Source organism: Salvelinus namaycush, unplaced genomic scaffold (assembly GCF_016432855.1).
Source record: "Salvelinus namaycush isolate Seneca unplaced genomic scaffold, SaNama_1.0 Scaffold212, whole genome shotgun sequence".
NCBI classification, from domain to species: domain Eukaryota; kingdom Metazoa; phylum Chordata; class Actinopteri; order Salmoniformes; family Salmonidae; genus Salvelinus; species Salvelinus namaycush.
The window spans coordinates 75430-103416 of record NW_024058920.1 but is presented as its reverse complement, the minus strand read 5'-3'; the positions used below and the strand labels follow the sequence as shown (position 1 = coordinate 103416).

Here is a 27987-nt window from a genome sequence, read left to right as displayed (position 1 = left end):
AACAGCTGTCTACACAGTCATTCATCCTAACTAATATATGACTAACAGCTGTCTACAGTCATTCATCCTAACTAATATATGACTAACAGCTGTCTACAGTCATTCATCCTAACTAATACATGACTAACAGCTGTCTACAGAGTCATTCATCCTAACTAATACATGACTAACAGCTGTCTACAGTCATTCATCCTAACTATTACATGACTAACAGCTGTCTACACAGTCATTCATCCTAACTAATACATGACTAACAGCTGTCTACAGTCATTCATCCTAACTAATACATGACTAACAGCTGTCTACAGAGTCATTCATCCTAACTATTACATGACTAACAGCTGTCTAGTCATTCATCCTAACTATTATATGACTAACAGCTGTCTACACAGTCATTCATCCTAACTAATATATGACTAACAGCTGTCTACAGTCATTCATCCTAACTAATATATGACTAACAGCTGTCTACACAGTCATTCATCCTAACTAATACATGACTAACAGCTGTCTACACAGCCATTCATCCTAACTAATACATGACTAACAGCTGTCTACACAGTCATTCATCCTAACTAATATATGACTAACAGCTGTCTACAGTCATTCATCCTAACTAATACATGACTAACAGCTGTCTACAGAGTCATTCATCCTAACTAATACATGACTAACAGCTGTCTACAGTCATTCATCCTAACTATTACATGACTAACAGCTGTCTACACAGTCATTCATCCTAACTAATACATGACTAACAGCTGTCTACAGTCATTCATCCTAACTAATACATGACTAACAGCTGTCTACAGAGTCATTCATCCTAACTATTACATGACTAACAGCTGTCTAGTCATTCATCCTAACTATTATATGACTAACAGCTGTCTACAGTCATTCATCCTAACTAATACATGACTAACAGCTGTCTACAGAGTCATTCATCCTAACTAATACATGACTAACAGCTGTCTACAGTCATTCATCCTAACTATTACATGACTAACAGCTGTCTACACAGTCATTCATCCTAACTAATACATGACTAACAGCTGTCTACAGTCATTCATCCTAACTAATATATGACTAACAGCTGTCTACACAGTCATTCATCCTAACTAATATATGACTAACAGCTGTCTACAGAGTCATTCATCCTAACTATTACATGACTAACAGCTGTCTAGTCATTCATCCTAACTATTATATGACTAACAGCTGTCTACAGTCATTCATCCTAACTAATATATGACTAACAGCTGTCTACAGTCATTCATCCTAACTAATACATGACTAACAGCTGTCTACAGAGTCATTCATCCTAACTAATACATGACTAACAGCTGTCTACAGTCATTCATCCTAACTATTACATGACTAACAGCTGTCTACACAGTCATTCATCCTAACTAATACATGACTAACAGCTGTCTACAGTCATTCATCCTAACTAATACATGACTAACAGCTGTCTACAGTCATTCATCCTAACTAATACATGACTAACAGCTGTCTACAGAGTCATTCATCCTAACTATTACATGACTAACAGCTGTCTAGTCATTCATCCTAACTATTATATGACTAACAGCTGTCTACACAGTCATTCATCCTAACTAATATATGACTAACAGCTGTCTACAGTCATTCATCCTAACTAATATATGACTAACAGCTGTCTACACAGTCATTCATCCTAACTAATACATGACTAACAGCTGTCTACACAGCCATTCATCCTAACTAATACATGACTAACAGCTGTCTACACAGTCATTCATCCTAACTAATATATGACTAACAGCTGTCTACAGTCATTCATCCTAACTAATATATGACTAACAGCTGTCTACAGTCATTCATCCTAACTAATACATGACTAACAGCTGTCTACAGAGTCATTCATCCTAACTAATACATGACTAACAGCTGTCTACAGTCATTCATCCTAACTATTACATGACTAACAGCTGTCTACACAGTCATTCATCCTAACTAATACATGACTAACAGCTGTCTACAGTCATTCATCCTAACTAATACATGACTAACAGCTGTCTACAGAGTCATTCATCCTAACTATTACATGACTAACAGCTGTCTAGTCATTCATCCTAACTATTATATGACTAACAGCTGTCTACAGTCATTCATCCTAACTAATACATGACTAACAGCTGTCTACAGAGTCATTCATCCTAACTAATACATGACTAACAGCTGTCTACAGTCATTCATCCTAACTATTACATGACTAACAGCTGTCTACACAGTCATTCATCCTAACTAATACATGACTAACAGCTGTCTACAGTCATTCATCCTAACTAATACATGACTAACAGCTGTCTACAGAGTCATTCATCCTAACTATTACATGACTAACAGCTGTCTAGTCATTCATCCTAACTATTATATGACTAACAGCTGTCTACACAGTCATTCATCCTAACTAATATATGACTAACAGCTGTCTACAGTCATTCATCCTAACTAATATATGACTAACAGCTGTCTACACAGCCATTCATCCTAACTAATACATGACTAACAGCTGTCTACACAGTCATTCATCCTAACTAATACATGACTAACAGCTGTCTACACAGCCATTCATCCTAACTAATACATGACTAACAGCTGTCTACACAGTCATTCATCCTAACTAATATATGACTAACAGCTGTCTACAGTCATTCATCCTAACTAATATATGACTAACAGCTGTCTACAGTCATTCATCCTAACTAATACATGACTAACAGCTGTCTACAGAGTCATTCATCCTAACTAATACATGACTAACAGCTGTCTACAGTCATTCATCCTAACTATTACATGACTAACAGCTGTCTACACAGTCATTCATCCTAACTAATACATGACTAACAGCTGTCTACAGTCATTCATCCTAACTAATACATGACTAACAGCTGTCTACAGAGTCATTCATCCTAACTATTACATGACTAACAGCTGTCTAGTCATTCATCCTAACTATTATATGACTAACAGCTGTCTACAGTCATTCATCCTAACTAATACATGACTAACAGCTGTCTACAGAGTCATTCATCCTAACTAATACATGACTAACAGCTGTCTACAGTCATTCATCCTAACTATTACATGACTAACAGCTGTCTACACAGTCATTCATCCTAACTAATACATGACTAACAGCTGTCTACAGTCATTCATCCTAACTAATACATGACTAACAGCTGTCTACAGTCATTCATCCTAACTAATACATGACTAACAGCTGTCTACAGAGTCATTCATCCTAACTATTACATGACTAACAGCTGTCTAGTCATTCATCCTAACTATTATATGACTAACAGCTGTCTACACAGTCATTCATCCTAACTAATATATGACTAACAGCTGTCTACAGTCATTCATCCTAACTAATATATGACTAACAGCTGTCTACACAGTCATTCATCCTAACTAATACATGACTAACAGCTGTCTACACAGCCATTCATCCTAACTAATACATGACTAACAGCTGTCTACACAGTCATTCATCCTAACTAATATATGACTAACAGCTGTCTACAGTCATTCATCCTAACTAATATATGACTAACAGCTGTCTACAGTCATTCATCCTAACTAATACATGACTAACAGCTGTCTACAGAGTCATTCATCCTAACTAATACATGACTAACAGCTGTCTACAGTCATTCATCCTAACTATTACATGACTAACAGCTGTCTACACAGTCATTCATCCTAACTAATACATGACTAACAGCTGTCTACAGTCATTCATCCTAACTAATACATGACTAACAGCTGTCTACAGAGTCATTCATCCTAACTATTACATGACTAACAGCTGTCTAGTCATTCATCCTAACTATTATATGACTAACAGCTGTCTACACAGTCATTCATCCTAACTAATATATGACTAACAGCTGTCTACAGTCATTCATCCTAACTAATATATGACTAACAGCTGTCTACACAGTCATTCATCCTAACTAATACATGACTAACAGCTGTCTACACAGCCATTCATCCTAACTAATACATGACTAACAGCTGTCTACACAGTCATTCATCCTAACTAATATATGACTAACAGCTGTCTACAGTCATTCATCCTAACTAATACATGACTAACAGCTGTCTACAGAGTCATTCATCCTAACTAATACATGACTAACAGCTGTCTACAGTCATTCATCCTAACTATTACATGACTAACAGCTGTCTACACAGTCATTCATCCTAACTAATACATGACTAACAGCTGTCTACAGTCATTCATCCTAACTAATACATGACTAACAGCTGTCTACAGAGTCATTCATCCTAACTATTACATGACTAACAGCTGTCTAGTCATTCATCCTAACTATTATATGACTAACAGCTGTCTACAGTCATTCATCCTAACTAATACATGACTAACAGCTGTCTACAGAGTCATTCATCCTAACTAATACATGACTAACAGCTGTCTACAGTCATTCATCCTAACTATTACATGACTAACAGCTGTCTACACAGTCATTCATCCTAACTAATACATGACTAACAGCTGTCTACAGTCATTCATCCTAACTAATATATGACTAACAGCTGTCTACACAGTCATTCATCCTAACTAATATATGACTAACAGCTGTCTACAGAGTCATTCATCCTAACTATTACATGACTAACAGCTGTCTAGTCATTCATCCTAACTATTATATGACTAACAGCTGTCTACAGTCATTCATCCTAACTAATATATGACTAACAGCTGTCTACAGTCATTCATCCTAACTAATACATGACTAACAGCTGTCTACAGAGTCATTCATCCTAACTAATACATGACTAACAGCTGTCTACAGTCATTCATCCTAACTATTACATGACTAACAGCTGTCTACACAGTCATTCATCCTAACTAATACATGACTAACAGCTGTCTACAGTCATTCATCCTAACTAATACATGACTAACAGCTGTCTACAGTCATTCATCCTAACTAATACATGACTAACAGCTGTCTACAGAGTCATTCATCCTAACTATTACATGACTAACAGCTGTCTAGTCATTCATCCTAACTATTATATGACTAACAGCTGTCTACACAGTCATTCATCCTAACTAATATATGACTAACAGCTGTCTACAGTCATTCATCCTAACTAATATATGACTAACAGCTGTCTACACAGTCATTCATCCTAACTAATACATGACTAACAGCTGTCTACACAGCCATTCATCCTAACTAATACATGACTAACAGCTGTCTACACAGTCATTCATCCTAACTAATATATGACTAACAGCTGTCTACAGTCATTCATCCTAACTAATATATGACTAACAGCTGTCTACAGTCATTCATCCTAACTAATACATGACTAACAGCTGTCTACAGAGTCATTCATCCTAACTAATACATGACTAACAGCTGTCTACAGTCATTCATCCTAACTATTACATGACTAACAGCTGTCTACACAGTCATTCATCCTAACTAATACATGACTAACAGCTGTCTACAGTCATTCATCCTAACTAATACATGACTAACAGCTGTCTACAGAGTCATTCATCCTAACTATTACATGACTAACAGCTGTCTAGTCATTCATCCTAACTATTATATGACTAACAGCTGTCTACAGTCATTCATCCTAACTAATACATGACTAACAGCTGTCTACAGAGTCATTCATCCTAACTAATACATGACTAACAGCTGTCTACAGTCATTCATCCTAACTATTACATGACTAACAGCTGTCTACACAGTCATTCATCCTAACTAATACATGACTAACAGCTGTCTACAGTCATTCATCCTAACTAATACATGACTAACAGCTGTCTACAGAGTCATTCATCCTAACTATTACATGACTAACAGCTGTCTAGTCATTCATCCTAACTATTATATGACTAACAGCTGTCTACACAGTCATTCATCCTAACTAATATATGACTAACAGCTGTCTACAGTCATTCATCCTAACTAATATATGACTAACAGCTGTCTACACAGCCATTCATCCTAACTAATACATGACTAACAGCTGTCTACACAGTCATTCATCCTAACTAATACATGACTAACAGCTGTCTACACAGCCATTCATCCTAACTAATACATGACTAACAGCTGTCTACACAGTCATTCATCCTAACTAATATATGACTAACAGCTGTCTACAGTCATTCATCCTAACTAATATATGACTAACAGCTGTCTACAGTCATTCATCCTAACTAATACATGACTAACAGCTGTCTACAGAGTCATTCATCCTAACTAATACATGACTAACAGCTGTCTACAGTCATTCATCCTAACTATTACATGACTAACAGCTGTCTACACAGTCATTCATCCTAACTAATACATGACTAACAGCTGTCTACAGTCATTCATCCTAACTAATACATGACTAACAGCTGTCTACAGAGTCATTCATCCTAACTATTACATGACTAACAGCTGTCTAGTCATTCATCCTAACTATTATATGACTAACAGCTGTCTACAGTCATTCATCCTAACTAATACATGACTAACAGCTGTCTACAGAGTCATTCATCCTAACTAATACATGACTAACAGCTGTCTACAGTCATTCATCCTAACTATTACATGACTAACAGCTGTCTACACAGTCATTCATCCTAACTAATACATGACTAACAGCTGTCTACAGTCATTCATCCTAACTAATACATGACTAACAGCTGTCTACAGTCATTCATCCTAACTAATACATGACTAACAGCTGTCTACAGAGTCATTCATCCTAACTATTACATGACTAACAGCTGTCTAGTCATTCATCCTAACTATTATATGACTAACAGCTGTCTACACAGTCATTCATCCTAACTAATATATGACTAACAGCTGTCTACAGTCATTCATCCTAACTAATATATGACTAACAGCTGTCTACACAGTCATTCATCCTAACTAATACATGACTAACAGCTGTCTACACAGCCATTCATCCTAACTAATACATGACTAACAGCTGTCTACACAGTCATTCATCCTAACTAATATATGACTAACAGCTGTCTACAGTCATTCATCCTAACTAATATATGACTAACAGCTGTCTACAGTCATTCATCCTAACTAATACATGACTAACAGCTGTCTACAGAGTCATTCATCCTAACTAATACATGACTAACAGCTGTCTACAGTCATTCATCCTAACTATTACATGACTAACAGCTGTCTACACAGTCATTCATCCTAACTAATACATGACTAACAGCTGTCTACAGTCATTCATCCTAACTAATACATGACTAACAGCTGTCTACAGAGTCATTCATCCTAACTATTACATGACTAACAGCTGTCTAGTCATTCATCCTAACTATTATATGACTAACAGCTGTCTACAGTCATTCATCCTAACTAATACATGACTAACAGCTGTCTACAGAGTCATTCATCCTAACTAATACATGACTAACAGCTGTCTACAGTCATTCATCCTAACTATTACATGACTAACAGCTGTCTACACAGTCATTCATCCTAACTAATACATGACTAACAGCTGTCTACAGTCATTCATCCTAACTAATACATGACTAACAGCTGTCTACAGAGTCATTCATCCTAACTATTACATGACTAACAGCTGTCTAGTCATTCATCCTAACTATTATATGACTAACAGCTGTCTACACAGTCATTCATCCTAACTAATATATGACTAACAGCTGTCTACAGTCATTCATCCTAACTAATATATGACTAACAGCTGTCTACACAGCCATTCATCCTAACTAATACATGACTAACAGCTGTCTACACAGTCATTCATCCTAACTAATACATGACTAACAGCTGTCTACACAGCCATTCATCCTAACTAATACATGACTAACAGCTGTCTACACAGTCATTCATCCTAACTAATATATGACTAACAGCTGTCTACAGTCATTCATCCTAACTAATATATGACTAACAGCTGTCTACAGTCATTCATCCTAACTAATACATGACTAACAGCTGTCTACAGAGTCATTCATCCTAACTAATACATGACTAACAGCTGTCTACAGTCATTCATCCTAACTATTACATGACTAACAGCTGTCTACACAGTCATTCATCCTAACTAATACATGACTAACAGCTGTCTACAGTCATTCATCCTAACTAATACATGACTAACAGCTGTCTACAGAGTCATTCATCCTAACTATTACATGACTAACAGCTGTCTAGTCATTCATCCTAACTATTATATGACTAACAGCTGTCTACAGTCATTCATCCTAACTAATACATGACTAACAGCTGTCTACAGAGTCATTCATCCTAACTAATACATGACTAACAGCTGTCTACAGTCATTCATCCTAACTATTACATGACTAACAGCTGTCTACACAGTCATTCATCCTAACTAATACATGACTAACAGCTGTCTACACAGTCATTCATCCTAACTAATACATGACTAACAGCTGTCTACAGAGTCATTCATCCTAACTATTACATGACTAACAGCTGTCTAGTCATTCATCCTAACTATTATATGACTAACAGCTGTCTACACAGTCATTCATCCTAACTAATACATGACTAACAGCTGTCTACACAGTCATTCATCCTAACTAATACATGACTAACAGCTGTCTACACAGTCATTCATCCTAACTAATACATGACTAACAGCTGTCTACAGAGTCATTCATCCTAACTAATACATGACTAACAGCTGTCTACAGTCATTCATCCTAACTAATACATGACTAACAGCTGTCTACAGAGTCATTCATCCTAACTATTACATGACTAACAGCTGTCTAGTCATTCATCCTAACTATTATATGACTAACAGCTGTCTACAGTCATTCATCCTAACTAATACATGACTAACAGCTGTCTACACAATCATTCATCCTAACTAATACATGACTAACAGCTGTCTACAGTCATTCATCCTAACTAATACATGACTAACAGCTGTCTACACAGCCATTCATCCTAACTAATACATGACTAACAGCTGTCTACACAGTCATTCATCCTAACTAATATATGACTAACAGCTGTCTACAGTCATTCATCCTAACTAATATATGACTAACAGCTGTCTACACAGTCATTCATCCTAACTAATACATGACTAACAGCTGTCTACACAGCCATTCATCCTAACTAATACATGACTAACAGCTGTCTACACAGCCATTCATCCTAACTAATATATGACTAACAGCTGTCTACAGTCATTCATCCTAACTAATACATGACTAACAGCTGTCTACACAGCCATTCATCCTAACTAATACATGACTAACAGCTGTCTACACAGCCATTCATCCTAACTAATACATGACTAACAGCTGTCTACACACAGCCATTCATCCTAATTAATATATGACTAACAGCTGTCTACACAGTCATTCATCCTAACTAATACATGACTAACAGCTGTCTACAGTCATTCATCCTAACTAATACATGACTAACAGCTGTCTACACAGCCATTCATCCTAACTAATACATGACTAACAGCTGTCTACACAGTCATTCATCCTAACTAATATATGACTAACAGCTGTCTACAGTCATTCATCCTAACTAATATATGACTAACAGCTGTCTACACAGTCATTCATCCTAACTAATACATGACTAACAGCTGTCTACACAGCCATTCATCCTAACTAATACATGACTAACAGCTGTCTACACAGTCATTCATCCTAACTAATATATGACTAACAGCTGTCTACAGTCATTCATCCTAACTAATATATGACTAACAGCTGTCTACAGTCATTCATCCTAACTAATACATGACTAACAGCTGTCTACAGAGTCATTCATCCTAACTAATACATGACTAACAGCTGTCTACAGTCATTCATCCTAACTATTACATGACTAACAGCTGTCTACACAGTCATTCATCCTAACTAATACATGACTAACAGCTGTCTACAGTCATTCATCCTAACTAATACATGACTAACAGCTGTCTACAGAGTCATTCATCCTAACTATTACATGACTAACAGCTGTCTAGTCATTCATCCTAACTATTATATGACTAACAGCTGTCTACAGTCATTCATCCTAACTAATATATGACTAACAGCTGTCTACACAGTCATTCATCCTAACTAATACATGACTAACAGCTGTCTACACAGCCATTCATCCTAACTAATACATGACTAACAGCTGTCTACACAGTCATTCATCCTAACTAATATATGACTAACAGCTGTCTACAGTCATTCATCCTAACTAATACATGACTAACAGCTGTCTACAGAGTCATTCATCCTAACTAATACATGACTAACAGCTGTCTACAGAGTCATTCATCCTAACTATTACATGACTAACAGCTGTCTAGTCATTCATCCTAACTATTATATGACTAACAGCTGTCTACAGTCATTCATCCTAACTAATATATGACTAACAGCTGTCTACAGTCATTCATCCTAACTAATACATGACTAACAGCTGTCTACAGAGTCATTCATCCTAACTAATACATGACTAACAGCTGTCTACAGTCATTCATCCTAACTATTACATGGCTAACAGCTGTCTACACAGTCATTCATCCTAACTAATACATGACTAACAGCTGTCTACAGTCATTCATCCTAACTAATATATGACTAACAGCTGTCTACACAGTCATTCATCCTAACTAATACATGACTAACAGCTGTCTACACAGTCATTCATCCTAACTAATATATGACTAACAGCTGTCTACAGTCATTCATCCTAACTAATATATGACTAACAGCTGTCTACAGTCATTCATCCTAACTAATACATGACTAACAGCTGTCTACAGTCATTCATCCTAACTATTACATGACTAACAGCTGTCTACAGTCATTCATCCTAACTAATACATGACTAACAGCTGTCTACAGTCATTCATCCTAACTAATACATGACTAACAGCTGTCTACAGAGTCATTCATCCTAACTATTACATGACTAACAGCTGTCTAGTCATTCATCCTAACTATTATATGACTAACAGCTGTCTACAGTCATTCATCCTAACTAATACATGACTAACAGCTGTCTACAGAGTCATTCATCCTAACTAATACATGACTAACAGCTGTCTACAGTCATTCATCCTAACTATTACATGACTAACAGCTGTCTACACAGTCATTCATCCTAACTAATACATGACTAACAGCTGTCTACACAGTCATTCATCCTAACTAATACATGACTAACAGCTGTCTACAGAGTCATTCATCCTAACTATTACATGACTAACAGCTGTCTAGTCATTCATCCTAACTATTATATGACTAACAGCTGTCTACACAGTCATTCATCCTAACTAATATATGACTAACAGCTGTCTACACAGTCATTCATCCTAACTAATACATGACTAACAGCTGTCTACACAGTCATTCATCCTAACTAATACATGACTAACAGCTGTCTACACAGTCATTCATCCTAACTAATACATGACTAACAGCTGTCTACAGAGTCATTCATCCTAACTAATACATGACTAACAGCTGTCTACAGTCATTCATCCTAACTAATACATGACTAACAGCTGTCTACAGAGTCATTCATCCTAACTATTACATGACTAACAGCTGTCTACAGAGTCATTCATCCTAACTAATACATGACTAACAGCTGTCTACAGAGTCATTCATCCTAACTATTACATGACTAACAGCTGTCTAGTCATTCATCCTAACTATTATATGACTAACAGCTGTCTACAGTCATTCATCCTAACTAATATATGACTAACAGCTGTCTACAGTCATTCATCCTAACTAATACATGACTAACAGCTGTCTACAGAGTCATTCATCCTAACTAATACATGACTAACAGCTGTCTACAGTCATTCATCCTAACTATTACATGACTAACAGCTGTCTACACAGTCATTCATCCTAACTAATACATGACTAACAGCTGTCTACAGTCATTCATCCTAACTAATATATGACTAACAGCTGTCTACACAGTCATTCATCCTAACTAATACATGACTAACAGCTGTCTACACAGTCATTCATCCTAACTAATATATGACTAACAGCTGTCTACAGTCATTCATCCTAACTAATATATGACTAACAGCTGTCTACAGTCATTCATCCTAACTAATACATGACTAACAGCTGTCTACAGTCATTCATCCTAACTATTACATGACTAACAGCTGTCTACAGTCATTCATCCTAACTAATACATGACTAACAGCTGTCTACAGTCATTCATCCTAACTAATACATGACTAACAGCTGTCTACAGAGTCATTCATCCTAACTATTACATGACTAACAGCTGTCTAGTCATTCATCCTAACTATTATATGACTAACAGCTGTCTACAGTCATTCATCCTAACTAATACATGACTAACAGCTGTCTACAGAGTCATTCATCCTAACTAATACATGACTAACAGCTGTCTACAGTCATTCATCCTAACTATTACATGACTAACAGCTGTCTACACAGTCATTCATCCTAACTAATACATGACTAACAGCTGTCTACACAGTCATTCATCCTAACTAATACATGACTAACAGCTGTCTACAGAGTCATTCATCCTAACTATTACATGACTAACAGCTGTCTAGTCATTCATCCTAACTATTATATGACTAACAGCTGTCTACACAGTCATTCATCCTAACTAATATATGACTAACAGCTGTCTACACAGTCATTCATCCTAACTAATACATGACTAACAGCTGTCTACACAGTCATTCATCCTAACTAATACATGACTAACAGCTGTCTACACAGTCATTCATCCTAACTAATACATGACTAACAGCTGTCTACAGAGTCATTCATCCTAACTAATACATGACTAACAGCTGTCTACAGTCATTCATCCTAACTAATACATGACTAACAGCTGTCTACAGAGTCATTCATCCTAACTATTACATGACTAACAGCTGTCTAGTCATTCATCCTAACTATTATATGACTAACAGCTGTCTACACAGTCATTCATCCTAACTAATACATGACTAACAGCTGTCTACACAGCCATTCATCCTAACTAATACATGACTAACAGCTGTCTACACAGCCATTCATCCTAACTAATACATGACTAACAGCTGTCTACACAGCCATTCATCCTAACTAATACATGACTAACAGCTGTCTACAGTCATTCATCCTAACTAATACATGACTAACAGCTGTCTACACAGCCATTCATCCTAACTAATACATGACTAACAGCTGTCTACACACAGCCATTCATCCTAATTAATATATGACTAACAGCTGTCTACACAGTCATTCATCCTAACTAATACATGACTAACAGCTGTCTACAGTCATTCATCCTAATTAATATATGACTAACAGCTGTCTACACAGCCATTCATCCTAACTAATACATGACTAACAGCTGTCTACACAATCATTCATCCTAACTAATACATGACTAACAGCTGTCTACACAGTCATTCATCCTAATTAATATATGACTAACAGCTGTCTACACAGTCATTCATCCTAACTAATACATGACTAACAGCTGTCTACACAGTCATTCATCCTAACTAATACATGACTAACAGCTGTCTACAGAGTCATTCATCCTAACTATTACATGACTAACAGCTGTCTACACAGTCATTCATCCTAACTAATATATGACTAACAGCTGTCTACACAGTCATTCATCCTAACTAATATATGACTAACAGCTGTCTACACAGTCATTCATCCTAACTATTACATGACTAACAGCTGTCTACAGAGTCATTCATCCTAACTATTACATGACTAACAGCTGTCTACACACAGCCATTCATCCTAATTAATATATGACTAACATAACATTCATATCTGCATTAGAACCTGATTATATGTCAATAAACAGGACTCTGAGACCATGACCTTTGACCTTCCAACAAGACAACATCTCAGATCTCTCCAGAGATGTTCGATCGGGTTCAGGTCCGGGCTGTGACTTGTCCCGAAGCCACTCCTGCGTTGTCTTGGCTGTCTGCTTAGGGTCGTTGTCCTGTTTTGAAGGTGAACCGTCGCCCCAGTCTGAGATCCGGAGCAGGTTTTCATCAAGGATCTCTCTGTACTTTGCTCGTTTCATCTTTCCTTTGATCCTGACTAGTCTCCCACTCCCTGCTGCTGAGAAACATCCCAACAGCATGATGCGGCCACCACCATGCTTCACCGTAGGGATGGTGCCAGGTTTCCTCCAGACGTGACGCTTGGTATTCAGGCCAAATATCTTGGTTTCATCAGACCAGAGAATCTTGTTTCTTATGTTCTGAGAGTCCTCTTGGTGCCGTTTGGCGAACTGAGGAGTGGCTTCCGTCTGGCCACTCTACCATAAAGGCCTGATTGGTGGAGTGCTGCAGAGATGGTTGTCCTTCTGGAAGGTTCTCCCATCTCCACAGAGTTTGGCCGGCCAGCCAGCTCTAGGAAGAGTCTTGGTGGTTCTAATCCTGTTTAAGAATGATGGAGGCCACTGTGTTCCTGGGGACCTTCAGTGCTGCAGATATTTTTGGGACCCTTCCCCAGATCTGTGTCTCAACACAATCCTGTCTCGGAGCTCTACAGACAATTCCTTCGACCTCATGGCTTGGTGCTCTGACGTGCACTGTCAACTGTGGGACCTTATATAGACAGGTGTGTGTCTTTCCAAATCAATTTACCACAGGTGGACTCCAATCAAGTTGTAGAAACATCTCAAGGGTGATCAATGGAAACAGGATGCGCCCGACTTAAATTTTGATTCTCATAGCAAACGGTCTGAATACTTATGTAAATACAGTATTTCATTTTTTGTTTATAAATGTACAAAAATGTCTAAAAACCTGTTTTCGCTTTGTCATGATGAGGTATTGTGTGTAGATTGATGAGGATTTTTGAAGTCAGTCATACTAAGGTCAGTAATACCAACTCACAGTGTAGTCAGAGGTCTCGATGCTACCCAGAGTGGGGCCTTTCTCCACCATGAAGCTGAGCAGACCAGTCAGGATGGTGGAGACGGACCAGGCTGGGTTCCACGTGTCCGGGTGGAAATCAGTGATGGACAGACATAACCTGGGGGAAGAGATACAGCGTGACACACTCAGTCAGGAGGGGGAAGAGAGAGACCGTCCTTGACACACTCAGTCAGGAGGGGGAAGAGAGAGACCGTCCTTGACACACTCAGTCAGGAGGGGGAAGAGAGAGACCGTCCTTGACACACTCAGTCAGGAGGGGGAAGAGAGAGACCGTCCTTGACACACTCAGTCAGGAGGGGGAAGAGAGAGACCGTCCTTGACACACTCAGTCAGGAGGGGGAAGAGAGAGACCGTCCTTGACACTCAGTCAGGAGGGGGAAGAGAGAGACCGTCCTTGACACACTCAGTCAGGAGGGGGAAGAGAAAGACCGTCCTTGACACACTCAGTCAGGAGGGGGGGGGGGGGGGGAGAGAGAGACCGTCCTTGACACACTCAGTCAGGAGGGGGAAGAGAGAGACCGTCCTTGACACACTCAGTCAGGAGGGGGGGGGGGGGGGGGGGAAGAGAGAGACCGTGACACACTCAGTCAGGAGGGGGGGGGAAGAGACAGACCGTGACACACTCAGTCAGGAGGGGGGGGAGAAGAGACAGACCGTGACACACTCAGTCAGGAGGGGGGGGGAAGAGACAGACCGTGACACACTCCGTCAGGAGGGGGGGGGAAGAGACAGACCGTGACACACTCCGTCAGGAGGGGGGGAAGAGACAGACCGTGACACACTCCGTCAGGAGGGGGGGAAGAGACAGACCGTGACACACTCCGTCAGGAGGGGGGGAAGAGAAAGACCGTGACACACTCAGTCAGGAGGGGGGGGAAGAGACAGACCGTGACACACTCAGTCAGGAGGGGGGGGGAAGAGACAGACCGTGACACACTCCGTCAGGAGGGGGGGAAGAGACAGACCGTGACACACTCCGTCAGGAGGGGGGGAAGAGACAGACCGTGACACACTCCGTCAGGAGGGGGGGGAAGAGAAAGACCGTGACACACTCCGTCAGGAGGGGGGGGAAGAGACAGACCGTGACACACTCCGTCAGGAGGGGGGGAAGAGACAGACCGTGACACACTCCGTCAGGAGGGGGAGAAGAGACAGACCGTGACACACTCCGTCAGGAGGGGGAAGAGAGAGACCGTGACACACTCCGTCAGGAGGGGGAAGAGAGAGACCGTGACACACTCCGTCAGGAGGGGGAAGAGAGAGACCGTGACATACTCCGTCAGGAGGGGGAAGAGACAGACCGTGACACACTCCGTCAGGAGGGGGAAGAGAGAGACCGTGACACACTCCGTCAGGAGGGGGAAGAGACAGACCGTGACACACTCCGTCAGGAGGGGGAAGAGACAGACCGTGACACACTCCGTCAGGAGGGGGAAGAGACAGACCGTGACACACTCAGTCAGGAGGGGGAAGAGACAGACCGTGACACACTCCGTCAGGAGGGGGAAGAGACAGACCGTGACACACTCAGTCAGGAGGGGGAAGAGACAGACCGTGACACACTCCGTCAGGAGGGGGAAGAGACAGACCGTGACATACTCCGTCAGGAGGGGGAAGAGACAGACCGTGACACACTCCGTCAGGAGGGGGAAGAGACAGACCGTGACACACTCCGTCAGGAGGGGGAAGAGACAGACCGTGACACACTCCGTCAGGAGGGGGAAGAGACAGACCGTGACACACTCCGTCAGGAGGGGGAAGAGACAGACCGTGACACACTCCGTCAGGAGGGGGAAGAGACAGACCGTGACACACTCCGTCAGGAGGGGGGGAAGAGACAGACCGTGACACACTCCGTCAGGAGGGGGGGAAGAGACAGACCGTGACACACTCCGTCAGGAGGGGGGGAAGAGACAGACCGTGACACACTCCGTCAGGAGGGGGAAGAGACAGACCGTGACACACTCCGTCAGGAGGGGGAAGAGACAGACCGTGACACACTCCGTCAGGAGGGGGAAGAGACAGACCGTGACACACTCAGTCAGGAGGGGGAAGAGACAGACCGTGACACACTCCGTCAGGAGGGGGAAGAGACAGACCGTGACACACTCCGTCAGGAGGGGGAAGAGACAGACCGTGACACACTCAGTCAGGAGGGGGAAGAGACAGACCGTGACACACTCCGTCAGGAGGGGGAAGAGACAGACCGTGACACACTCCGTCAGGAGGGGGAAGAGACAGGCCGTGACACACTCAGGAAAAGACAGCAGGAAATGGATGAAATGATTTAACAGAACACAGTTCCATAGTTTGAACCCTGAGACTAAAATACATCCATTTATGATATGTACTTTAGATCCATGGTGAAGTTTTAATGTCACGAGCACAAGAACAGTGAAATGCCTTTCAGCTCTAAAACCCAACAATGGAGTAAAGGTTGAACAAAAAATATAAAAACATAAGAAAAACACAATAAAGTAAGTAAGTTACACTAAATATACACAAAAGTATGTGGACACGACTTCAAAATGAGTAGATTTGGTTACTCCAGTCACACCCGTTATTGACAGGTGTATAAAATTGAGCAAATTTCTGCCCCGCTAGAGCTGCCCCCCGGGTCAACTGTAAGTGATGTTAACGCCCCCCGGTTCAACTGTAAGTGATGTTAACGCCCCCCGGGTCAACTGTAAGTGATGTTAACGCCCCCCGGTTCAACTGTAAGTGATGTTAACGCCCCCCGGTCAACTGTAAGTGATGTTAACGCCCCCCGGTTCAACTGTAAGTGATGTTAACGCCCCCCGGGTCAACTGTAAGTGATGTTAACGCCCCCCGGGTCAACTGTAAGTGATGTTAACGCCCCCCGGGTCAACTGTAAGTGATGTTCACCCCCCGGTCAACTGTAAGTGATGTTAACGCCCCCCGGGTCAACTGTAAGTGATGTTAACGCCCCCCGGGTCAACTGTAAGTGATGTTAACGCCCCCCGGGTCAACTGTAAGTGATGTTAACGCCCCCCGGGTCAACTGTAAGTGATGTTCACCCCCCGGTCAACTGTAAGTGATGTTAACGCCCCCCGGGTCAACTGTAAGTGATGTTAACGCCCCCCGGGTCAACTGTAAGTGATGTTAACGCCCCCCGGGTCAACTGTAAGTGATGTTAACGCCCCCCGGTCAACTGTAAGTGATGTTAACGCCAAGGAGCAACAACAGCTCGGCAACGAAGCGGTAGGCCACACAAGCTCACAGAACGGGACCGCAGAGCGGTAGGCCACACAAGCTCACAGAACGGGACCGCAGGGCGGTAGGCCACACAAGCTCACAGAACGGGACCGCAGGGCGGTAGGCCACACAAGCTCACAGAACGGGACCGCAGGGCGGTAGGCCACACAAGCTCACAGAACGGGACCGCAGGGCGGTAGGCCACACAAGCTCACAGAACGGGACCGCAGGGCGGTAGGCCACACAAGCTCACAGAACGGGACCGCAGGGCGGTAGGCCACACAAGCTCACAGAACGGGACCGCAGGGCGGTAGGCCACACAAGCTCACAGAACGGGACCGCAGGGCGGTAGGCCACACAAGCTCACAGAACGGGACCGCAGGGCGGTAGGCCACACAAGCTCACAGAACGGGACCGCAGGGCGGTAGGCCACACAAGCTCACAGAACGGGACCGCAGAGCGGTAGGCCACACAAGCTCACAGAACGGGACCGCAGGGCGGTAGGCCACACAAGCTCACAGAACGGGACCGCAGGGCGGTAGACCACACAAGCTCACAGAACGGGACCGCAGGGCGGTAGGCCACACAAGCTCACAGAACGGGACAGCAGTGCGGTAGGCCACACAAGCTCACAGAACGGGACCGCAATGCGGTAGGCCACACAAGCTCACAGAACGGGACCGCAGAGTGCTGAAGCTCGTGAAAATTATCTGTTCTCAGTTGCTACACTCACTACTGAGTTCCAAACTGCCTCTGGAAACAACGTCAGCACAATCACTGTTCGTCGGGAGCTTCATGAAATGGGTTTCCATGGACGAGCAGCCACACACAAGCCTAAGATCACCATGAGCAATGCAAAGCGTCGGCTGCAGTGGTGTAAAGCTGGGTGCCATTGGACTCTGGAGCAGTGGAAATACGTTCTCTGGAGTGATGAATCAAGCTTCACCATCTGGCAGTCCGACGGATTAATCTGGGTTTGGCAGATGCCAGGAGAACACTACCTGCCCCAATGAAGTGCCAACTGTAAAGTTTGGTGGAGGAGGAATAATGGTCTGGGGCTGACATTCTAGACTATTCTGTGCTTCCAACTTTGTGGCAACAGTTTCCTGTTTCAGCATGACAAGGCCCCCCGTGCACAAAGCGACGTCCATACAGAAATTGTTTGTCGAGATCGGTGTGGAAGAACTTGACTGGCCTGCACAGAGCCCTGATCTCAACCCCATCTAACATTCCTTTGGAATGAATTAAAACACCGACTGCGAGCCAGGCCTAATCGCCCAACACCCAACATCTCAAACTGAAAATAATAATTACAATTCCCTTCTCCCGACTGTCAATCGCTGTGCTCCAAAGCACCTCTCACTCACAGCAGGGTTCTCTCAGATATCTTAATTGTTATTAGCTAATGTCCGTCACGTGATCCGGTCCCTTTTCACAGGCATCACAACTCCGAAGTAGGCTACAAGTGAACACAGAGACGTCGGGAGTTCAACGGCACGCGTCCCTATTGAATATGTTAGAACCGTCCACACTGACTTTTCGTCAGCCAACAAAAAAGTAAATCAGTAATGAACAGCACTAGCCTGTCAATCTACTATCCCCCATAGTACAAAATTTGACCTCTGTGCTGTGTGTGTATACACATACATACACACACAACCGATCAAAAGTTTTCGAACACCTACTCATATCTTCTGTATACCTCCCCTACCTTGTCACAACACAACTGATTGGCTCAAACACATTAAGGAAAGAAATTCCACAAATTAACTTTAACAAGACACCTATTCATTGAAATGTATTCCAGGTGACTACCTCATGAAGCTGGTTGAGAGAATGCCAAGTGTGTGCAAAGCTGTCATCAAGGCAAAGGGTGGCTACTTTTGAAGAATCTCAAGCCTATTTTGATTTGTGTAACACTTTTTTGGTTACTACATGATTCCATGTGTTATTTCATAGTTTTGAGGTCTTCACTATTATTCTACAATGTAGAAAAATATTAAAAATAAAACCCTTGAATGAGTAGGTGTGTCCAAACTTTTGACTGGTACTGTATATGTAATTCAAAGTCTCATTAAAAATTGTATTTACATTTTCAGGTGCCTCTCTCATGTCAACATCTGCAGCCAATACGAATAGGCTATCACGTACAGTTTGACGTGTACGGTAGACTAATTATTTACTTACATTGATGGGTACTGACTTATGAAATATCCTTGTTCATGTTACTGAGGGAGAAGGGGGGAATGCAGAAGGTTTACATTCTGTCAGAACATGTTATTGATAGACATCAGGAATCCCACGGAAAAGGAGAAGGGCCACAGTCTGGTTTCAGCTGTTGAGTTGTCATTTGAAAACACTTGTTACACCAGAAGTTAATGGGTATCTGTAGGAGGAATGTATATGGTGGGGGTGAATTAAGGTTGGATATGAGCCAGGGGTTTGGAACGTTACTAAGTAAAGGTAAGGCAATCGCATGGTTGTAGTCACTGATTAAGGTGGAATGGGGTCAGAGGTCACATAAAGGGAACAGTTTATTGCCTACATCACTTAACTTCCTGCAATAAAGATCAAATTCAACTTTATTAGTCACATCCGCCGAATACAATCAAGTGTAGACTTTACATTGAAATGCTTACTTATAAGCCCTTAACCAACAGTGCAGTTCAAGAAGAAGAAAATATTTACCAAGTTGACTAAAATAAAGTAATAATAAAAAGTAACACAATAAGAATAACAATAATGAGGTTATATACAGGGGGCACCGGAACCAAGTCAGTGTGCAGGGGTTCAGGCTAGTTGAGCTAATCTGTACATGTAGGTGGGGGCGAAGTGACTATGCATAGATAATAAACAAACAGCGAGTAGCAGCAGTGTACAAGAGAATGGGGGGGGTGTCAATTTAGATTGTCCGGTGGCGATTTTTATTAATTGTTCATCAGTCTAATGGCTTGGGGGTAGAAGCTGTTGAGGAGCCTTTTGGTCCTAGACTTGGCGCTCCGGTACCGCTTGCCGTGCGGTAGCAGAGAAAACAGTCCATAACTTGGGTGACTGGAGTATTTGACAATTTTATGGGCTTTCCTCTGAAACCGCCTATTATATAGGTCCTGGATGGCAGGAAGCTTGGCCCCAGTTATGTACTGGGCCGTTCGCACTACCCTCTGTAGCGCCTTACGGTCAGATGCCGAGCAGTTGCCATACCAGGCGGTGATGCAACCGGTCAGGATGCTCTCGGTGGTGCAGCTGTAGAACCTTTTGAAGATCAGGGGGCCCATGCCAAATCTTTTTAGTTTCCTGAGGGGGAATAGGCTTTGTCGTGCCCTCTTCACGACTGTCTTGGTGTGTTAGGACCATTCTAGTTTGTTGGTGATTTGGACACCAAGAAACTTAAAAACTCTCGACTCGCTCCACTACAGCCCCGTCGATGAGAATGGGGGCCTGTTCGGCCCTCCTTTTCCTGTAGTCTACGATCAACTCCTTTGTCTTGATCAAGTTGAGGGAGAGGTTGTTGTCCTGACACCACACTGTCAGTTCTCTGACCTCCTCCCTATAGGCCGTCTCATCGTTGTCGGTGCGAACTCTCTTGGTAGATAGTGTGGTCTACAGCTTATCATAATGTACTCTACCTCAGGCGAGCAATACCTCGAGACTTCTTTAATATTATACATCGCGCACCAGCTGTTATTGACATATAGACACACACCCCCCACCCCTCGTCTTACCAGAGGTAGCGTCTCTGTTATGCCGGTGCATAGAAAATTTCTCGGTGAAACATAAGATGTTACAGTTTTTAATGTCCCGTTGGTAGGATCATCTTAATAGTAGGTCATCGATTTTATTTTCTAACGATTGCACGTTAGCAAGAAGAATGGAAGGCATTGGGAGTTTGTTCGCTCGCCTACGGATTCTCAGAAGGATCCCCGATCTGCGTCCCCTTTTCCGGCGTCTTTTCTTCACACAAAAGGCGCGCATCTGGGCCTGCTCCAGGGAAAGCAGGATATCCTTCTCGTCGGACTCGATAAAGGAAAAAGTTTATTCTAGTCCGCGGTGAGAAATAGCTTTTCTGATGTCCAGAAGTTATTTTCGGTCATAAGAGATGATAGCAGCTACATTATGTACAAAACAAGTTTAAAAAATAAGTCACAAACGGGAAAAAAATTATTTAAAAAATTGCACAATTGGTTGGGAGAATGTAAAACATCAGCCATGTTGTTCGGCGCCATCTTTCTAAAGATGGAATGTTTATAGAAAAGGAGCGAGTCACAGATGACCATTTCTCAACAGAGCGAGTCACGGATACCTTCTTGTTTGAGCTTCTACATGTAAACAGGAAGCAGGAGTATGGATCTGATTTGCAGAATGAGGGACGAGGGACTGCCTTGTATGCTTTTTTTGTGGGTAGAGTAACCGTGGTCTAGGATTTTATCGCCCCCTAGTGGTGAAGGAAGTTGGACATCACGTTTCTTAATGACGAGGAATTAAAATGGCCGGCAACCAGATCAGCAGACTCCGGGTGCAAGTTTTCCTGCTTGTTTATAGCCTCGTACAGTTGGTTAAGTGCCATCTTGTTATTTTTCTTGTCCTGAGGTGGAATTTATACAACAGTCATGATAACAGATGTAAACTCCCTCAGGAGGTAGAAGGGTCGGCATTTGACCATCAGGTATTCCCGAGACGGGTGAGCAATAGGTTGACACTGTGTGATTGGCTGGGGACTAGCCAATGGGTCGAGACTTCCACTAAGCACACCATTTGTTGTTGATGAAGAGGGAAACCACTTCCCCTCTCGATTTCACTCCACTCAGTCCTGTCCGCTCGGTGAGAATCCATCGAATTACATAGCCATTTGAGGGTATCTTGTCCAAAAACGCAGAGAATATTGCAGTTACAGTTGGTAGCAAATCCAAAGTCGGAGGTCATGCATCTTATTATCAAGTGACTGGCCAATAGAATGGAAGGTAGAGGTGGGCTGGTTCTCCCTTTGCCAAAACCTCACCAGAACTCTTCCTCTCTTGTCTCTGTTACGCCGGCGTTTCCTCTTGAACGCCCCGAACATTGAGGAATTACATAAAGAGCCGAAAGGGCTGATCGCTCGAAGCCGAAAGTCAGGTAAGTAACTGCCGATCTTGACATTCAAAAGTTATTGTTGGTTATAAAATATAGCAGATAGATTATGAAAATAATGTAAAAATAATGCCAAAATAATATTAAAATAATGTAAAAATAATATGAAAAGAATGTAAAAAATAATGTTAAATAATGTGAAAATAATGTGACAATAACGTGAAAATAAAACACCAAAAGAATCATAAAAAGCTAAGTTGGGTTGGCACTCACAAAACGGTGGCCATACATTATGGCGCCATCTTCTTCTACTACTGTACGTTCACATGCATTCTGGGTCGTTTGATTCTTACCTAGTGTTACACTTAAATCTCCCGTTTGGTGTGGTCATGTAGATGCTGGGTGGTTTAAAGGGGAAGTCCCGAGGGAATATTAATTTGCCATGATAATATCCCCCTGTGGAACAAAAAGACCAAGACATTCAATCACTTAAAACAATCTAGTATAAAAACAATAGTCGAAAATGAATCCATCATTCTGAAAATCGAAGCAAATCAAAAAGGAAACATTCTGAATAATTTAGTCAGACACAGAATTAAAGGACAATATCCCACCGGTTAGTACGGGATCATTTAAAAGTGATATTATTCAGAGAACTGAGAACTTATGTAAAGTGAAATGATTTACCTTCGTATGGGGTCTTCTCAGGACCTCGAACAACATAGTGCCTGGAGATAGAGGGAAGAAAAAGCACTTCATGGAAAACACAGTTGAGTACCACTTTAGGAACACAACCATGACTGATTTAGTTAACAAATATAAGTCTACTATTCATTCACACTATAAAGATCCTGTTAGAATTCAAGACATTTATTTTTCCATAGAGACTTCGGGTGCATCTCAATAGTGAAGTAGCTTCCTCGCATCCTCCTCCTTCTGGTCTCCTTTCCTTCGTTTACATTGAAGAACTGGTACAAGTACATTCACAGCATGAAATCACCATTATCCAATTTTCACCTATCTTCTGTTTTCAGATCAGTGCAGACGAAGGAGACAAGGTGACGAGGTGAGGATTGAGGAAGCCGCTCATCACAACAAATGGCCCGTATTCAAAAATCATCTCAGAGTAGGAGTGCTGATTATTGGATCAGATGTGCCCTTTAAGATCATAATGAATAAGATAACATGGACAGGAGGACCTGATCCTAGAGCAGCACCCATACTCTAATACCCTATCAATATATGTGTTTGTGTGAGTGAGTGGAGAGAGAGTGAGTGAGTGAGTGGAGAGAGAGAGAGAGAGCGTGAGTGAGTGGAGAGAGAGAGAGAGCGTGAGTGAGTGGAGAGAGAGAGAGAGCGTGAGTGAGTGGAGAGAGAGAGAGAGCGTGAGTGAGTGGAGAGAGAGAGAGCGTGAGTGAGTGGAGAGAGAGAGAGAGCGTGAGTGAGTGGAGAGAGAGAGAGAGTGAGTGAGTGAGTGGAGAGAGAGAGAGAGAGAGAGTGAGTGAGTGGAGAGAGAGAGAGAGAGAGCGAGTGTGAGTGGAGAGAGAGAGAGAGAGAGAGAGTGAGTGGAGAGAGAGAGAGAGAGAGTGAGTGTGAGTGGAGAGAGAGAGAGAGAGAGTGAGAGTGAGTGGAGAGAGAGAGAGAGAGAGAGTGTGAGTGGAGAGAGAGAGAGAGAGAGAGTGTGAGTGAGTGGAGAGAGAGAGAGAGTGAGTGAGTGGAGAGAGAGAGAGTGTGAGTGAGTGGAGAGAGAGAGAGAGTGAGTGAGTGGAGAGAGAGAGAGTGTGAGTGTGAGTGGAGAGAGAGAGAGAGAGAGAGAGAGTGTGAGTGGAGAGAGAGAGAGAGAGCGAGTGAGTGGAGAGAGAGAGAGAGAGAGCGAGTGTGTGGAGAGAGAGAGAGAGAGTGAGTGTGAGTGGAGAGAGAGAGAGAGAGCGAGTGTGAGTGGAGAGAGAGAGAGAGAGCGAGTGTGAGTGGAGAGAGAGAGAGAGCGAGTGTGAGTGGAGAGAGAGAGAGAGAGAGAGAGAAAGTGTGAGTGGAGAGAGAGAGAGAGAGAGTGTGAGTGGAGAGAGAGAGAGAGAGAGAGAGTGAGTGGAGAGAGAGAGAGAGTGAGTGGAGAGAGAGAGAGAGAGAGTGAGTGGAGAGAGTGTGGAGAGAGAGAGAGTGAATGGAACGAGAGTGTGAGTGAGTGGAGAGAGAGAGAGAGAGTGAATGGAAAGAGAGTGTGAGTGAGTGGAGAGAGAGAGAGAGAGAGTGAGTGGAGAGAGAGTGTGAGTGAGTGGAGAGAGAGTGTGTGGAGAGAGAGAGAATGTTGAGAGAGAGCTCTTACCATTGGAGGATGTTGGATGGTAGGGGTTCAGCACAGATGTAAGGCACAGGGTCTTTCTTTATCCTGAGGTAGTCCTGTTTTAGTCTCTGGGTGGCTGTGGTCGGTACCCTCTTATTCCCGTTGCTGTTCATCTGAGACGACGACAGACCAGTCCAGACAGACCGTTAGATAACTGGCACCACACATATTGTTAATGAGAAACTACAGTATATCACCCAATTATCTTTACAAAGATTAGACAGTGGTAATGTTTTTCTTTGTGTCAAGGACATAAAGATACTAACTCACACCTAATTATGAGCGGGTGCTTTGGCACCCAAACGATCGTAACAAGCAGGTGTCAAAGTTCATGTTACGGATAATAAAATCTGCCAATATATTTTATGTCAAGTAAGCTAAACAAATGTCACTTCTCAAATGTTGACACACACACACTGCTAGACTGTCACACAGTTAACAGCCTGACTGGTGGGAGTTAAACGGATTTATTAGGGAGCTACTGTAGCTTGGCATCATCAGTAGATGCATTTCATGTTACATGATATCAGATAGTTAATTATCAATGACAGCTAGTTATCCCGCTTACCAGGAAACAACGCGATTTAAGATAAATTGGCTAACGTTACTTAGCTAGTTACCAAGGAAAGTAAACCAACCGGGGCTTTCTAGCTGTTTCTAATGTCAGCTAGCTAGGTAGAAACACGTCTCCATGGCTTGGTGGCTAACGTTACTTAGCTAGTTACCAAGGAAAGTAAACCAACCGGGGCTTGCTAGCTGTTTCTAATGTCAGCTAGCTAGGTAGAAACACGTCTCCATGGCTTGGTGGCTAACGTTACTTAGCTAGTTACCAAGGAAAGTAAACCAACCGGGGCTTTCTAGCTGTTTCTAATGTCAGCTAGCTAGGTAGAAACACGTCTCCATGGCTTGGTGGCTAACGTTACTTAGCTAGTTACCAAGGAAAGTAAACCAACCGGGGCTTTCTAGCTGTTTCTAATGTCAGCTAGCTAGGTAGAAACACGTCTCCATGGCTTGGTGGCTAACGTTACTTAGCTAGCTACCAAGGAAAGTAAACCAACCGGGGCTTGCTAGCTGTTTCTAATGTTAGCTAGCTAGGTAGAAACACTTCTCCATGGCTTGGTGGCTAACGTTACTTAGCTAGCTACCAAGGAAAGTAAACCAACCGGGGCTTTCTAGCTGTTTCTAATGTTAGCTAGCTAGGTAGAAACACGTCTCCATGGCTTGGTGGCTAACGTTACTTAGCTAACTACCAAGGAAAGTAAACCAACCGGGGCTTTCTAGCTGTTTCTAATGTCAGCTAGCTAGGTAGAAACACGTCTCCATGGCTTGGTGGCTAACGTTACTTAGCTAGTTACCAAGGAAAGTAAACCAACCGGGGCTTGCTAGCTGTTTCTAATGTTAGCTAGCTAGGTAGAAACACGTCTCCATGGCTTGGTGGCTAACATTACTTAGCTAGCTACCAAGGAAAGTAAACCACCAGGGGCTTTCTAGCTGTTTCTAATGTCAGCTAGCTAGGTAGAAACACGTCTCCATGGCTTGGTGGCTAACGTTACTGTTAGGGTTGTGAAAGTTCAACTGAGATAGGAACAGTAGCACACCTGAACTTGGTTAAAATAATTGTTTAATTCTAAAGTTAATAAATGGCAAATACAATTTCCGTATATACGGGTTCAATGTTTCATCACGCAGGATAAGACAGAGAACTGATTTGTTTCTGACAAAGATAGTATATTATACTCGTGACAGATAGTTCCCGCTTCCGAGCCGGCCTGTCAGAGTAGAGACTGGGCGTGGTTTAGACTCACCCAGCCTATCGTTGATGTTGGCACACAAGCTGGTCCCAGCTTCTTTGCGCTTTCTGGTGTCCTGTCGCTGTTGCTGTGTAGATTACGCTCCCTCACCCCAGAGACTGGGGTCAGACAGTTTTATAACATTGTCTGAGATATCTGCACCTGTATACATTGTCCACTGTTCTCGCTCAAGGCTAACTACAGCTTCCCAGCTTCTTATCTGAGCTAACTGTTACTTCCAGCACACACACACAGACATCCAGGCGCCCAGGCCAACAGTTTGTCAATATCCAATCACATATGATATAGTTGCTAATCACGTTTGTTATAGTATTCAATCACATATGATATAGTTGCTAATCACGTTTGTTATAGTATTGGGTTATAGTGCATGACTCAGAACCTCACATGTGTTTTTCGTGTGTATAGTTTATCTGTTATTGTCTGGTCAGCAGTCTCCTGATTCACCCCCCTCCTGTGTCTCTCTAAGATTAGCACAGTCTCGGCCACACAGTACAGCGCTGATTCACCCCCCTCCTGTGTCTCTCTAAGATT

The 27987-nt window shown here is 42.3% G+C and overlaps 1 protein-coding gene across 1 annotated transcript in view; it reads right to left on the bottom strand.

Moving 5' to 3' along the window:
• LOC120038272 (ubiquitin-conjugating enzyme E2 J2) overlaps positions 1 to 27070 on the bottom strand; it is a 32201-nt gene extending 5131 nt beyond the window's left edge. The window contains exons 1-5 of the mRNA XM_038984094.1: positions 26281 to 27070; positions 25625 to 25755; positions 23989 to 24029; positions 23655 to 23757; positions 14980 to 15118 (exon numbers count right to left, since the gene is read on the bottom strand). Coding sequence (XP_038840022.1) covers positions 14980 to 15118; positions 23655 to 23757; positions 23989 to 24029; positions 25625 to 25755 — 414 coding nt within the window. The 5' untranslated portion in view covers positions 26281 to 27070. The remainder of the gene's footprint in view (positions 1 to 14979; positions 15119 to 23654; positions 23758 to 23988; positions 24030 to 25624; positions 25756 to 26280) is intronic.
• Positions 27071 to 27987: the final 917 nt, after the last annotated feature.